The 12,773-nt window shown below is 33.3% G+C and overlaps 1 protein-coding gene across 2 annotated transcripts in view; it reads left to right on the forward strand.

Moving 5' to 3' along the window:
- LOC117115440 (fizzy-related protein homolog) overlaps positions 1-10,074 on the forward strand; it is a 40,270-nt gene extending 30,196 nt beyond the window's left edge. For both annotated transcript variants that reach the window (XM_033259237.1, XM_033259238.1), the window contains exons 12-13: positions 3,078-3,170; positions 7,413-10,074. In XM_033259237.1, the coding sequence (XP_033115128.1) occupies positions 3,078-3,170; positions 7,413-7,454 (135 nt within the window). In that variant the 3' untranslated portion in view covers positions 7,455-10,074. The remainder of the gene's footprint in view (positions 1-3,077; positions 3,171-7,412) is intronic.
- The last annotated feature ends 2,699 nt before the right edge of the window (positions 10,075-12,773 follow it).

The raw sequence follows: 12,773 nt of genomic DNA on the forward strand, positions 1-12,773 counted from the left end.
GCAGCTTTTTGTGGGTCTATATAATGTTATAAAAGCAGTTATGTTTTGAAAAAGATCTATGTAATAAAAAGGTGGTAATATAATATAATTAGAAAATATTTTCTGAGAATTGGCATTTTTAAATCACACCGAAAAACATAAAAAAAAAACCTCGTCGCATAATCAATATACTCAACACATTTATTATTATGAAACAAAAAAAGGCTATTCTTCTTCTTCTTCCTCCTCTTTCTCTTCCTATACTTCTTGTTCTACTACTACTTCTTTAATCTTTACTCTCATTTTGTACACTCAAAATAATAGCAGGCCTACTATTTTACTACATATATTCTACAAATCTACAAATATTGTCATTACTACTGACAGGGCCAGGGCCATCGTTAAATGAAGTCAGAGCCAAAATATAGCATCATATTCAATGCGTCATCTAACATCATGGGAACCTAAACTTTAATTATGATTATTTGTTATATACTAGGCCTATTTGAAATTATTATTTTAAGACGACGTTAACATAATACATACTGATTAATAATAGCTGAGATTTGATGCACATTTCAGAATTAATAATCGTTTTTAGTATATCTTACTGAATATTTATTGTCTACCAAATGAAATATGAATTATATATGAATCTTTAAAAATACAATTTATACAATATTAATCTTGTTTTTATATAGATAAATGTTCAATAAATTCTATCTTTCATTAAAAAAAAAACAAAATTCAGCGCGTCTTTTTTTATTCCAATCAATGGCGTTTGTAAACGTGCACTGACGTCATCGTCGAATCTTGGGACTTTCGACGGTAAAGCTGGCATGCCTGCCTAGGTCTCGGGCCAACCAATAATAATAAACAAAATGTTTTTTTTTTTTATATAGGCCTATGGCGCATCCTGTACATGGACTTTAACTTTTACAACAAAAGCCTAGGCTTAGTAGTACGTCCTACTGTACTTAGGCCTAGGCCTACACTAGTTTGTTGTCGTCGGGGTATATAATTCTGTCTCTAAATGAACGAGGAGCGAACTTAGCTAGTCAACATCTAGGCTAGGCTAATTGATTTTGTAATCAATAACCCACCTTAAAGGTCTATCTGTCATTTTCTTCTTTGCAACAACGGACGAAAAATGTCAGTTATTCTACGTTATGATTCTTCATCACTAAAAATTAACAAACTCCGATTGATGCACTCCATTCTGTTGTGTGTGTCTGCTGTTAAAAACAAACTTCCTAGCCTAATTTTGTGACTGGCTATGATGACTGAGATGGACCATGTTGATTTATTAATAATATTTTGTTTGGGATGGAAAAAGGGAGATTCAATTTCCCAAAAATGCTCCATCAGCACCTAGTTTAGTGTGCGCTATGGGCAGTGTGGCTATGGAATTTACTAATCACACAATCCACAATCAGGTGATTAAGTCGCAAAACTTTATCTGCATTAGTTGATTAAGTCGCAAAACTTTAGCTTCGTTTGGTGGCACCATTTACTCTAGGTAGACGGCGACCGGTTTCGTTACCGGTTGGTACATTTCTTACAAACTTTCAGCCAAAGCCAGTGAAAGTTGAGACGGCAGCCAGGTTTTTATCGATGTTTGCCATCCTTATGTGAGCCATCGTAAAGTCATGGTTTGCTGGAGTTGCGTTCAATTTAAATCCTCCGAACTTCTAAAGCTGAGATATTCTATGAATGTAGGCTTGTATCAATTGCTACAATTTAAAAACGGATGACCAAATAATGAATTAGGTGCTAAATTTTGATTTTTAATGCTGGGTAGGGACATTCCATCCGAGTGTGACTCATTCAAAAATTCGAGGGGGTTCGCTGGAAAAGGGGGGTTCGCCTGAACCATAAAACCCCCCCCCCCCTGGCTACGGGTCTGTGTAGCTGCAAACCTCCTTCTTTCTATAGAGGACTTCCAAAAAAATAATACATTGTTGAAGCTGGAATGCAGACAACCGGAGAAGCTTACAAAAAAAAACCAATTAAAGCAGAAGCCGATGTCAACTTCTTGAAAAATTGTAAAACCTTTGGTGGTTTCCCGAAATTTCTGAATTAACTGTTACGTAGTTGTTTGTGTTTTTTAATTACACAAACTTCTGATTACTGGCTCTACACCAGAATTTGAAAAACCAGTTATAGCAAACCATTTTTATTTTTACAAAACTCCTCATCAAGGGTAGGCTATGATGAAGCAAGAACATTTTGGGTAACAATTCAGTCCTACTGTAGCTACTAAATTTTGGAGTTAAAATGGACCAGAGCTACAGTTACTGTAAAGCTGTTGTAAAATGAAAATTTTATACTATTTAAAGATACATTACTTGGTTCTACAATATATTGTATTGATTTTTCGTAATAATGATGATGACACGAATATCTCTCATACAGTACATTATTCAATATAAGTAATTGTAATGTTTTTATGATCATAACAATGTTAACGCCATGTGATCACCCCGCAATTGAGGTGAAACTTTCACTGAATGTTTTTATAATTTCCAAAACATTGTTTATTTCTGGTCCCTTTTCTAAAATATTATGGAAACTTTTTTAAGTACTTGTATATATAGAAACAGAACTAATATATACCTGACCTACATTTGCAGTCGTTCAATTACTTGTAGTCATATTAAAGTAATAGCCTGGCATGGATATTAGTATTTAATTTTCCCAAAGCAAAAAAAAACTACTATCTTTATTTGACATTTGAAATTAGTTAATGATCTTTGCCTAATTGCTATCAAACTAACACTATCTGTAGTGTAGGTGTAAGATATATGTTGCTTTAATAGGTTAGCAGTCAGCTTAGTCATCAGGCATCCACATAATTGAACCGTCCTCTAAAGGGAACCCCTCTCTTTATATCTAAAGCACCTTCTCCTTCTCTACGGAACCCACCTCTTTTTCTATCTGAAGAAACCCCCTTCTTTTTTTCTTCTTTTTTCATGGTTCTCCATGAGCATTAATGCTTGCATAGGTAATTTTATCACTTTTCCCCTATGAATTGATGCATTGAAGATAATGATGCTGCAAAAAAATATTCTTAATGTTGTTTTCTTGATTCTTCTCAGGCAATGTCTCCCGATGGTGAGGCTATCGTTACAGGTGCCGGCGATGAAACGCTACGATTTTGGAATGTGTTTAGTAAATCAAGATCAACTAAGGTAAAGTTTGAATATCTGTATTTACAGTTGTCATTGTTGTATGTTTGTTATAACAGGGGTTTGATTTTTCAGTCTCACATGAATACATATTAAAATATTAAATTTTCTTCCTATGTGTATTTTTAAAAATATTAATTTTACAAAACTAATTAATAATATTTAAATTTAATTCTTTATATAACTGAAGTCTTAATGTAGCAAGGCTAATGAAGTGTTATTATTAATTTAATTAAACCATTCTAATTTAATTTTAAAAGCCTAATGTTTACAGAATTTAAACCATTAACCCTATAATTTTAAGGAGAACGTCAAGCCCCAACTTCACTCCACTATTTGTCCTTCCTTATGATTAAGATTCAGAAATTAAGATACAGTATCTAATTAATTGGGATAAAATAAAAATTCATGAATATGATTAACCAATATAAAGAGCATAATTTGGCTTCATATATTTTATTCATGTAATGTTTTATATTGAATGTATTATAATGAGGTGCTAATGTTACCTGCAGTAGGTTAAATTTCAGTAGTTATTGTGATGGTGAGTAGAGGTTGATTGATGTAGATGATATCAAAACCTTGAGGCTTTTCTAGTTGATAATTGTTTTTCAGTAATTGATTGTTTTTTATACAGTTTTTGATCCTTAAATGGTGAATCACTCACTGCTTGATGCGAAACAAAAAGCAAATATTTACAAAATAAGTATATAAAATTGATGAAGTGACAACCCAGCATGTTACAGTAACTATATCTTAACCATTCAATGTCTGATCTACTGTTACCGTACAGTACTTCCTCTGATATAAACCCCAAATTTTTTTCGGGTGTGGGGGAGTTGGATTATTACCACGGAATCTTGTTTCCACAAAGAAAGTTGAAGATCGTTTTTTAAATTGAATGCATTTTGTACAGTTTTCAGAGGTCAGTCAGTCAGACTGCTACAGTATTTCTCAGCACTGTATTCTTAAGTCAAAACCAATTTTAGATATAATAATAATAAAAACAAATTTATTTTCAAACGGGAAAAACTTAAATCACAAAAAATGCGTTTTTCACAAAGGCCGTTTTCACATTAACATAATACAAATTAGTATAACAAAGAAAAAAACACAAAAGTAAAGTAATTAATAACGGAACTTAATTAACTTACCACAATTTATGAAAAGATCTACTGTACGTAAGGTACAAAAGTTACAACAAAAATGAAATTAAAGTACACAAAGAAGGATTAAAAGTATGTAATTTTTGTATTAATATTCCATGGATTACAGTATTGAAGACTTTTTTTAGATCAACCATTATTAAACCTATATATTCACCATTTTCACTGTTGTCTAACAACTTTTCTGTAATGTTCATTAATGCTGATTGAATGAAGTAATTTGGTCTAAATCCAGATTGTTGTTTGAATAATTTGGGATTGATTTGTGGATACAATTGGTCGAAGACCGCACGTTCAATAATTTTAGATAGAATAGGCAGGATAGAAAAAGGTCTCTAGTTTTTGGTTCACTTCGATTGCCATTTTTAAATATTGGGCATATTGTAGCATTTGTCTAATTATTTAGGAAAGTGCAGTAGTTAAAGGTAAGTTAATTAAATACGGTATAGGAGCCACTATTGAGTTGACAGTTAATTGAATTAATTTAGCTGGAATTTCGTCGGTACTAACAAGCATTAAATTAATTTTGTTTTCACAAAGATTTCTTATCTGAAAGTGTTTGTAAGATTCAGCTGAGCTACTAATTGAAATTATACCTTTAAGAATCTTGCCCGAGGAAAACTGGTACATTATTATTTATTTATTTGTTCTTTAGGTTACCTCTTCAGTAAAATGTTACTGTTCTCCCAGAGGGCCTAGCACGCATAAAACATTAAAATCAAATTATTTTTTGAAGGTTTCCATGGCGAAGTAATAATATAATGCTTGTGGTACACCACATAGATATAGTAGTTTTGAAAAGAACAGTTGTTGGTTTAGAATGTTATTAAAATCACATAGAAAAATGATGTAAAATAATTATCTAAACCCCCGCATCCCAAATTTGAATATCCCCAAGGGTAAATAATCTTCTCACAGATTCTATGTTGGAAACATTGAAATACAACATATCATAAACCTGTCCAACAAGCTGAGCTTCTAACTGAGATTTTGCCTGGGGCTCTTCCCTGAGGAAAGCTGGTACATAGGGCTAGCCTTCTTTATTCCTTGTTCCGCATACTTATTTTTTTAAAGATTATTGAAGAAGGGCGGAATAAAATAAAATTTTGTTTTCTTATTTAGCAAAGAGTTTTGCCAAAAACATCCAGACGGAGGAGAAAATAAAAATAAAATCTTATTGGTAAATGTAAAATGGGATGGTTAAATACTTCAAATTTATATAATTAGGAAGAAATATACATATCTTTTCTTTGGAGATTTCATGGCAGTAGAGGGCGTTATAAAATAAAGAAAAACTTCTGAAACTTTTCTGAAATTTACACTTTTTTAGTGGCGGCGGGTGCGTTAATTGGCCAAAAATTTTATTTTTTTACATTTTATTTTTATTCTAAATCATCAATATTTGCAGTCAGCGGGTTCACTAAACAAAACAAAAGTCTCGCCTAAGCATTTCCATGTTGGAAACATCTCTTAAAAATCTCATAAACCTGTCTAACAAGAGGTACATTGCAGTGTTCAAAGCAACACTAAAGCTGTCTACTGGTAATAAAGTTTGAATTTCATAACAAATCATGTTCAGAACAATAGTTATGCTGAAGAATATTTGGTCATTTCCTCCTTCAGTGGTTTAATATCAGCTATTTAATATAATATGTTCTCTTTATTTCGGAAATCTATATTTCGGATCCATAGTATAACATAGCAAATTTACAGAAGAATACAACAATACAACAATACATCACATTATAGTGTGAGGATACTTAAGCAATTATGAAAAATATAATAATATAATTATTTTTTAACTTTTATTTACTGTTTGTTTACATTCATGTTAATTTTAAATCACATGATACTGTAGTAACTGGTTTCACTAATTGTAGTGAGCACATAGATGCATCTAGCAATGTGATATAACAAAGTTTAATAATTTTTTTCATGTTTCTGTTACAGTACAGTAGGCAATTCACATTTGAAATACAGTTGTCTGTCCAGTTCAAATTGCTAAATCTAGTACATATACAAAGAATACAAATCATTTAAACATCATTCTCAAAACTGTGACTCTATTATATTATTGTATTTCTAATATATTTTGAATTTTTCATAAGATTTATTGAAATGAAAATCATAATTTCGATTCAGGAAGATTATTAATGATAAAATTATTGAATGGTGTTAGTGTCGCTTGGAAACTGATTGAAAACAAGCGTGTCGTTGGTATGCAGGACGGGTTACAACGCACTCATTGCAACTAGATTTATTATGACAGCATTCTAAAATATGTCGCACAATACATGATAGTAATTCAGGAAATTATTATTATTGACAGTCAAATAGCACTGGTCAAATAAACAAAATTAATCATTGAGGAGTGTTGTGCATCAGAAAGGGAGTGTTTGCTTGTGTTGGATTATCTCTAACTTATCTACAAAGAAGAGATAAGCATCAGGCATTCTAATAAAAGGAATTTTAGCTTTTTCTCGGTCTTTTACTGAAGGCAGAATGCCACTAACACTGAAGCATATTAAGCTGACTTGTACAATAATAGAATATTTCATTGAATAAACCGTGTCAGGAATATTTATGAATCAATTTTAAAACATACTGGAATTGAAAAACAAATTCATGTGGAATAATGAAGCCCCTGTAAGAATACTCAAAAGTCATACTCATGAACCCCCTCCAAGCAGTGTTGGCCCCAGATATTTGCCCTCTCTGCCCCCTCGCTAGTACCGCCACTTGCTCCAAGTCTACAGTACTGGAGAAGCCCTACAACCCTACTACTGATGAAACCATGCAAGCTTTTTGAAAGCCCCTGCAACCCCCCTAATTATGAAGCTTATGCAAACCCATTACAACACATTAGGCTTATTTTTATAGCCTCTGAAAGCCTTCGATGCAGGTATTGATGAAGCCTATATTTATTATTATTTACCCAGATTGGATTACATCATCATTATTATTAAATGTTATAGTACTGTAATAATAGTAATGTAATTTTATATACATATGTAACTATTTCTGTTATGGTGCAGTATTTGTTTAAGCTCATGGTCTCATTTTACCTTTTTCCAAATAGGAGTCGAAGTCTGTATTGAACCTTTTAAACCACATCAGGTAGCTAATAGACAAGATATCCAATGCTTCAGTGATAACAGCAAGAGAATGCTACAAGATTTCAGTGGTAGCAGCAAAACATGCTACAATATGCTAGATGCCACAGTGATAACAACAAAAGCATTTTACAAAATGTCAGATGCCACAGTGATAACAGTAAAAGCATGTTACAAGATGGCAGATGCCACAGTGCTAGCAGCAAAAGCATGCTACAAGATGTCAGATGCCACAGTCCTAACAGTAAAAGTATGCTACAAGATGTCAGATGCCACAGTGCTAGCAGTAAAAGTATGCTACAAGATGTCAGATGCCACAGTTCTAGCAGCAAAAGCATGCTACAAGATGTCAGATGCCACAGTGCTAGCAGTAAAAGTATGCTACAAGATGTCTGATACCACAGTGCTAGCAGTAAAAGCATGCTACAAGATGTCAGATGCCACAGTCCTAACAGTAAAAGTATGCTACAAGATGTCAGATGCCACAGTGCTAGCAGCAAAAGCATGCTACAAGATGTCAGATGCCACAGTGCTAGCAGTAAAAGTATGCTACAAGATGTCTGATACCACAGTGCTAGCAGCAAAAGCATGCTACAAGATGACAGATATGCCAGTGATAACAGAAAAGCATGCTACTACAAGCTACTTTCCATTTGCATGTTACCGTTTAGACTGCAAAAAATTTATGCTAAAACAATTCTACAATTTTGTACTCCTACAATCATGCTGAAAAAACGTTACATAAAAACATTCGTTACTCTTAGTATATAAATATATATAAATTTACAATGGCTCAAGATTACGGTATAAATAAAGATAGGTATAAAAACAAGATATAAGTCTAATGATGCCCATTTAAGGCTTTCATTGTAGATGGTAAAAGGTATTTCAAAAACAATTTGTGGTTAAGTTATGAAACTGGTAGTACCTGTACAGACTGCTTTAAACCAGCTGGAAATAGGGATAGGAACGTGTGGAGTAGAATGGATAAAAGCTTTTTTAATAGATTGGGTTCTAATTTAATGACTCAACTGGGACAATACTTTATTGATGTGAGATTATGGCTATATGATTAATAATGTTGGTATAGAATATTCGCAGAACTTATTCACAGAGGAGTTTCAAAAACAGGTTAATCTACACAAGGAAGGAAGAATCTGTCTTGCCATTGCATCCTCTCTTAATAATTCCCTTGCCTTCTCTTCCCCCCTCCCCCCACATTCCCATTCCACCTTCACTTTTTCTTTCCTGCGTTACCCTCTCTGTGGGTAAGCCAAAAATATGGGATATTGATCATGTTGTGAGTAACTTGGCATTTTTAAAAAAAGTTATTTAATTTTCACCAATATTGTGAACTCTTCAATGATTATAAAAACTTATATTTTCTTTATTATTGTACTTTTAAATGATTACTATTTTAATTATTAATATTACATGTTTCTTTGTTTTTAATTAATGAATGTATTTCTTGTGCTTTAAATCTTCATCCTCTTGAAAACATAACTACGTTTGCTAATATAGAATCTGTATGGTATGAGCCCCTTGTATGAGTAATACATATGATATTATATTATATTAATATAATATCATATGTATGAGTAAAACATATGATATTATATTAATATGTTATATATACATTCTGTATGTTAACCCATGCTGTATAAACTATGTATGTTCTAGGGGCTCTTTCTATAACAGTTTGTATTAACTGTATTTTATACTGCATATTTGCTGACAATATATTGCATACCTTTGCAGTATGAATTCTAGGCCTATATTTATACTGTATAGAAAATGAACTTAACTTTTATATACATGGGATATGAAGTTTTATACAGTATACGCACTGTAGTGTATGCATATGTGTAGTACTTTACATATCAATACTGCATTGTAACTTTATACAGTATACAGTATAAAGTGTACTGTTTTAACATTGTATGCATACCATATGTGGATGTTTTATATTGTACAGTGTATACTGTTCAAATGTATGTGCACTATTATACAGTACATAATGTATGAATTGTACACACTACGTGAACACTGTATGCTTACTGCACATGCCCGTCTTAAAGCTCTGTTCACATTTTCATATTTAACAGTGTGAATAGAGCTTAACAGTGTTACTACCAGTATGTACTGTATAATGTGTTTACACTGTACATATACTGTGCCACATTCACTTTATGATATGTATGTATGGATTCAGTTCATGCTGTATAAATACTATGCATACTCACATTAATAGTATGGATACTATACAGCATATGAACGCTGACTATAAACAGGCTTTTGCTTCTATATTTTGTATGGATATTGAATACTGTATGTGTACTATGTAATATAGGTATAATTTATACTGTATGAATCTTGTATAAATACTACAAACATACCAATTACACGCAGACTGTAATAATATTACGTACATTTGACAAATTATGTGTCGTCTGCAGTCAGTATAATTTGTATTTGATATGCATGTGTATAATATGTATTTATAGGAGACTTTTAATTTGTGTTAAACTTGAAAAAGATTATATTTAAAATATAAGTATAATCAAGTTGTTTGTGCTCAAATGACAACTTTATTAGAAATGATATTAAAGAAGTGGACAGAATGCGAAACTAGCGAATCTGTTTTATTTGTTATTTAGTTTAGTACATGACAACAATCAGAACTTATATGTTAGTTTATGCTTCTTTCAGTGTACACGCGAGAGAATAGAGTGTGATGCGTCTTTTACCTGGGATTTTTGGATTGGCCTGTTAGTGCCTGCCATTAAACTTGTTTAAATATGCCTTCCATTAAAGCTACATTCACATCAAGCCCGGATCCGGTCCGTAGCCCGGACAAAAACTTGTGAGTTGCTACGTTTTTTGAACGCTGTGTTCACATCGTGCACGGAACACGGTTGTTCAAGTTAAGTATGCGTTTGATTGGTTCGAACCAACCAAGCTTGTTGCTGATTGGTCCAAGAAAAGAAAACGTACGATTTCAGGATGCAAATGGATCTCAGATCCATCGTTCCGGAGTCCAGATTGGAAATCGTACGAATTTTATGTGAACGGTCCTATTCTTTACCACTGAACCTATTTTTAACGATTTTTTCTCCGGACTCTAGACCTGAATCAGGGTTTGATGTGAACGTAGCTTTAAAAAAGACTAATAAAAAGTTAGGAAAGGAAAAGAATGCGAAAAGTGTGCACAGAAAGGAAACTAACAAGGACTGAACGGACTACTGCTCACCCCCCAACCCTTCACCCCTGGTGTCCCGACACCATCTCTGCCCAGACCTGTCTCCAGATAATGGAGCATGAGTTTTAAAAATCGCTGATAGAAAACTAATTAATTAAGAACTGGTTAAACAGGAGTGTCCTGGAGACTTACAAGCCGGGCTGTCGGATGGAAAATTCAAAGTTTACTCAAATCATTTTGTCATGCTGTTGTTTTTGTTGTCATGGATTTTGTTGACTGAATTTAAATAATCATTTTGCAAAGAGAGATTTTATACATTTTTATAATAGTTCGTATCAGCGTGGCAATTTTGAAACCATTCTGCTTCTTTGTGATAGTTTTGAAGCATTAAATAGCCTTATAATCTAAAAGAAATGAGATACAAGTTTCATTACGAAAATAGATTGAAGGAAGGTTTATTTTTAGCACCGTCACGTGGCATAACAAATCACAATAATGCTAACGAGACAACCAATAAATTTCCATGAAGTTTAAATGGCAAATTGATATCTTATGTCATTTTGGAACATTGTTCATCCTCGTTTTTATCTTATCCATCACTCATCCAGTATCCGATCAGCTCCGTTACCTTCTCAATGATTTTACTGACCGTATCATTGAGGTAGATGGTCAGATGTTTGTGCACTTAATTATCGTGTTTATCATTATTTTGATGCATTGATGCTCGGATTAACCATTAAAAATATTCAATATTAACCAAGTGTATATTTTTGGCAGCCAATTGATTGTCTATAATCACAAAGCTCGTTCTGTGACATTTCCACAGCAAATGAAATAGTTGAGTTGAGCTTTTCTTTCGGGATGTCCTTTAATCGCCAAAGATGTACGGACTGAGAGTTAGCCAGTACCCGGATGTAATGAAATTCTTAGATAGTCCCAGATGATCGATGTAGCCAGACTCTGGGGATTGAAGTAATGAGATTTGACGTTTTGTGGTCAATTCGGGGGATTCTTCTAGATCATCAATAAAATGAACGATTTTTAAAACGACTTTTTGTATAATTACCATTTGAATTATAAGTAACTAGCACGTCCCTCGCTGGTTTTATCAGAAATACTTATAGAACACACCATTAATCATCAGCTCTTCAACGATAATTTGTTTCTATCATGCTGTTTCAAGTAGTGAGTGTTTAGGATGTCGTAATTTCGTATCATACTGGTTCTACATTATGCTCATGAAAGCCACAAACATAATTTAAGTGGTCTTAAGACACCACCTGATCCTAGCGCGTTTCAGTGCCTTGAAGATAAGCATCAGACGAAACTTGACTTCACTTATTGTTACAATTTACTAATAGCCTTTCATTTAGGCCTACTCATAATTTTATTAAATTTGGTTACTAATTTTTATTGTTGTTTTCTCTCACATTGGTACTAGTGCTTACAATCAGCGGTGGCACTAGAAATTTGCAGACAAGGGGTCCGACGAAGGGATCCGAACCAAGGCGACGAAGACTAGTTTTTATGGCTTAATTTAGTCCTAAATATGTTTTTTTAGAGAACAATATATAATAATAGGAATTGGCAATCAAAATAGCGTTATTTAGATAGGCAAATTATTTTATTTTGTAATTTTTGGTCCGACGACCAAGTCGTTCGCCACCACTGAATGTAACCAAAGCGAGTATGTATATAACGACGACCGGGTATATAATGATATGGCTCAACGCAGTGGACCAACTGGACTTCCAATCTAAAGGACTGTATTGGAAATTTCCGAATTGACCAATCCGAACAGGACCAGGAATACTCGCGTAACACACGCGTTCACAAACACACGTGTTTTACAATGGCACCTCCATGGTTTTACGTACATTACGCTCTTGTTGTGGGAGCTTAGCAACAATGTCCAAGGGACGGGACTTCAAATCCAGGTATAAAACATGAACGGCGGTCTTGATGAATTCCAACACTGATGAATGTCTACCATTCTGTGGGCCTGTTTTCCCTTTAACCCTAGTTATGGGTTTAAAACAGTGGTCCCTTACAAATGATGCACGAATCATATCACAGTGTGTTGAGTTACGCGTAATGTTGGTAATATATATATATACATTATATTATG

Source organism: Anneissia japonica, unplaced genomic scaffold (assembly GCF_011630105.1).
Source record: "Anneissia japonica isolate Jap-2015-1 unplaced genomic scaffold, ASM1163010v1 scaffold287704_len1198815_cov201, whole genome shotgun sequence".
Taxonomy (NCBI): domain Eukaryota; kingdom Metazoa; phylum Echinodermata; class Crinoidea; order Comatulida; family Comatulidae; genus Anneissia; species Anneissia japonica.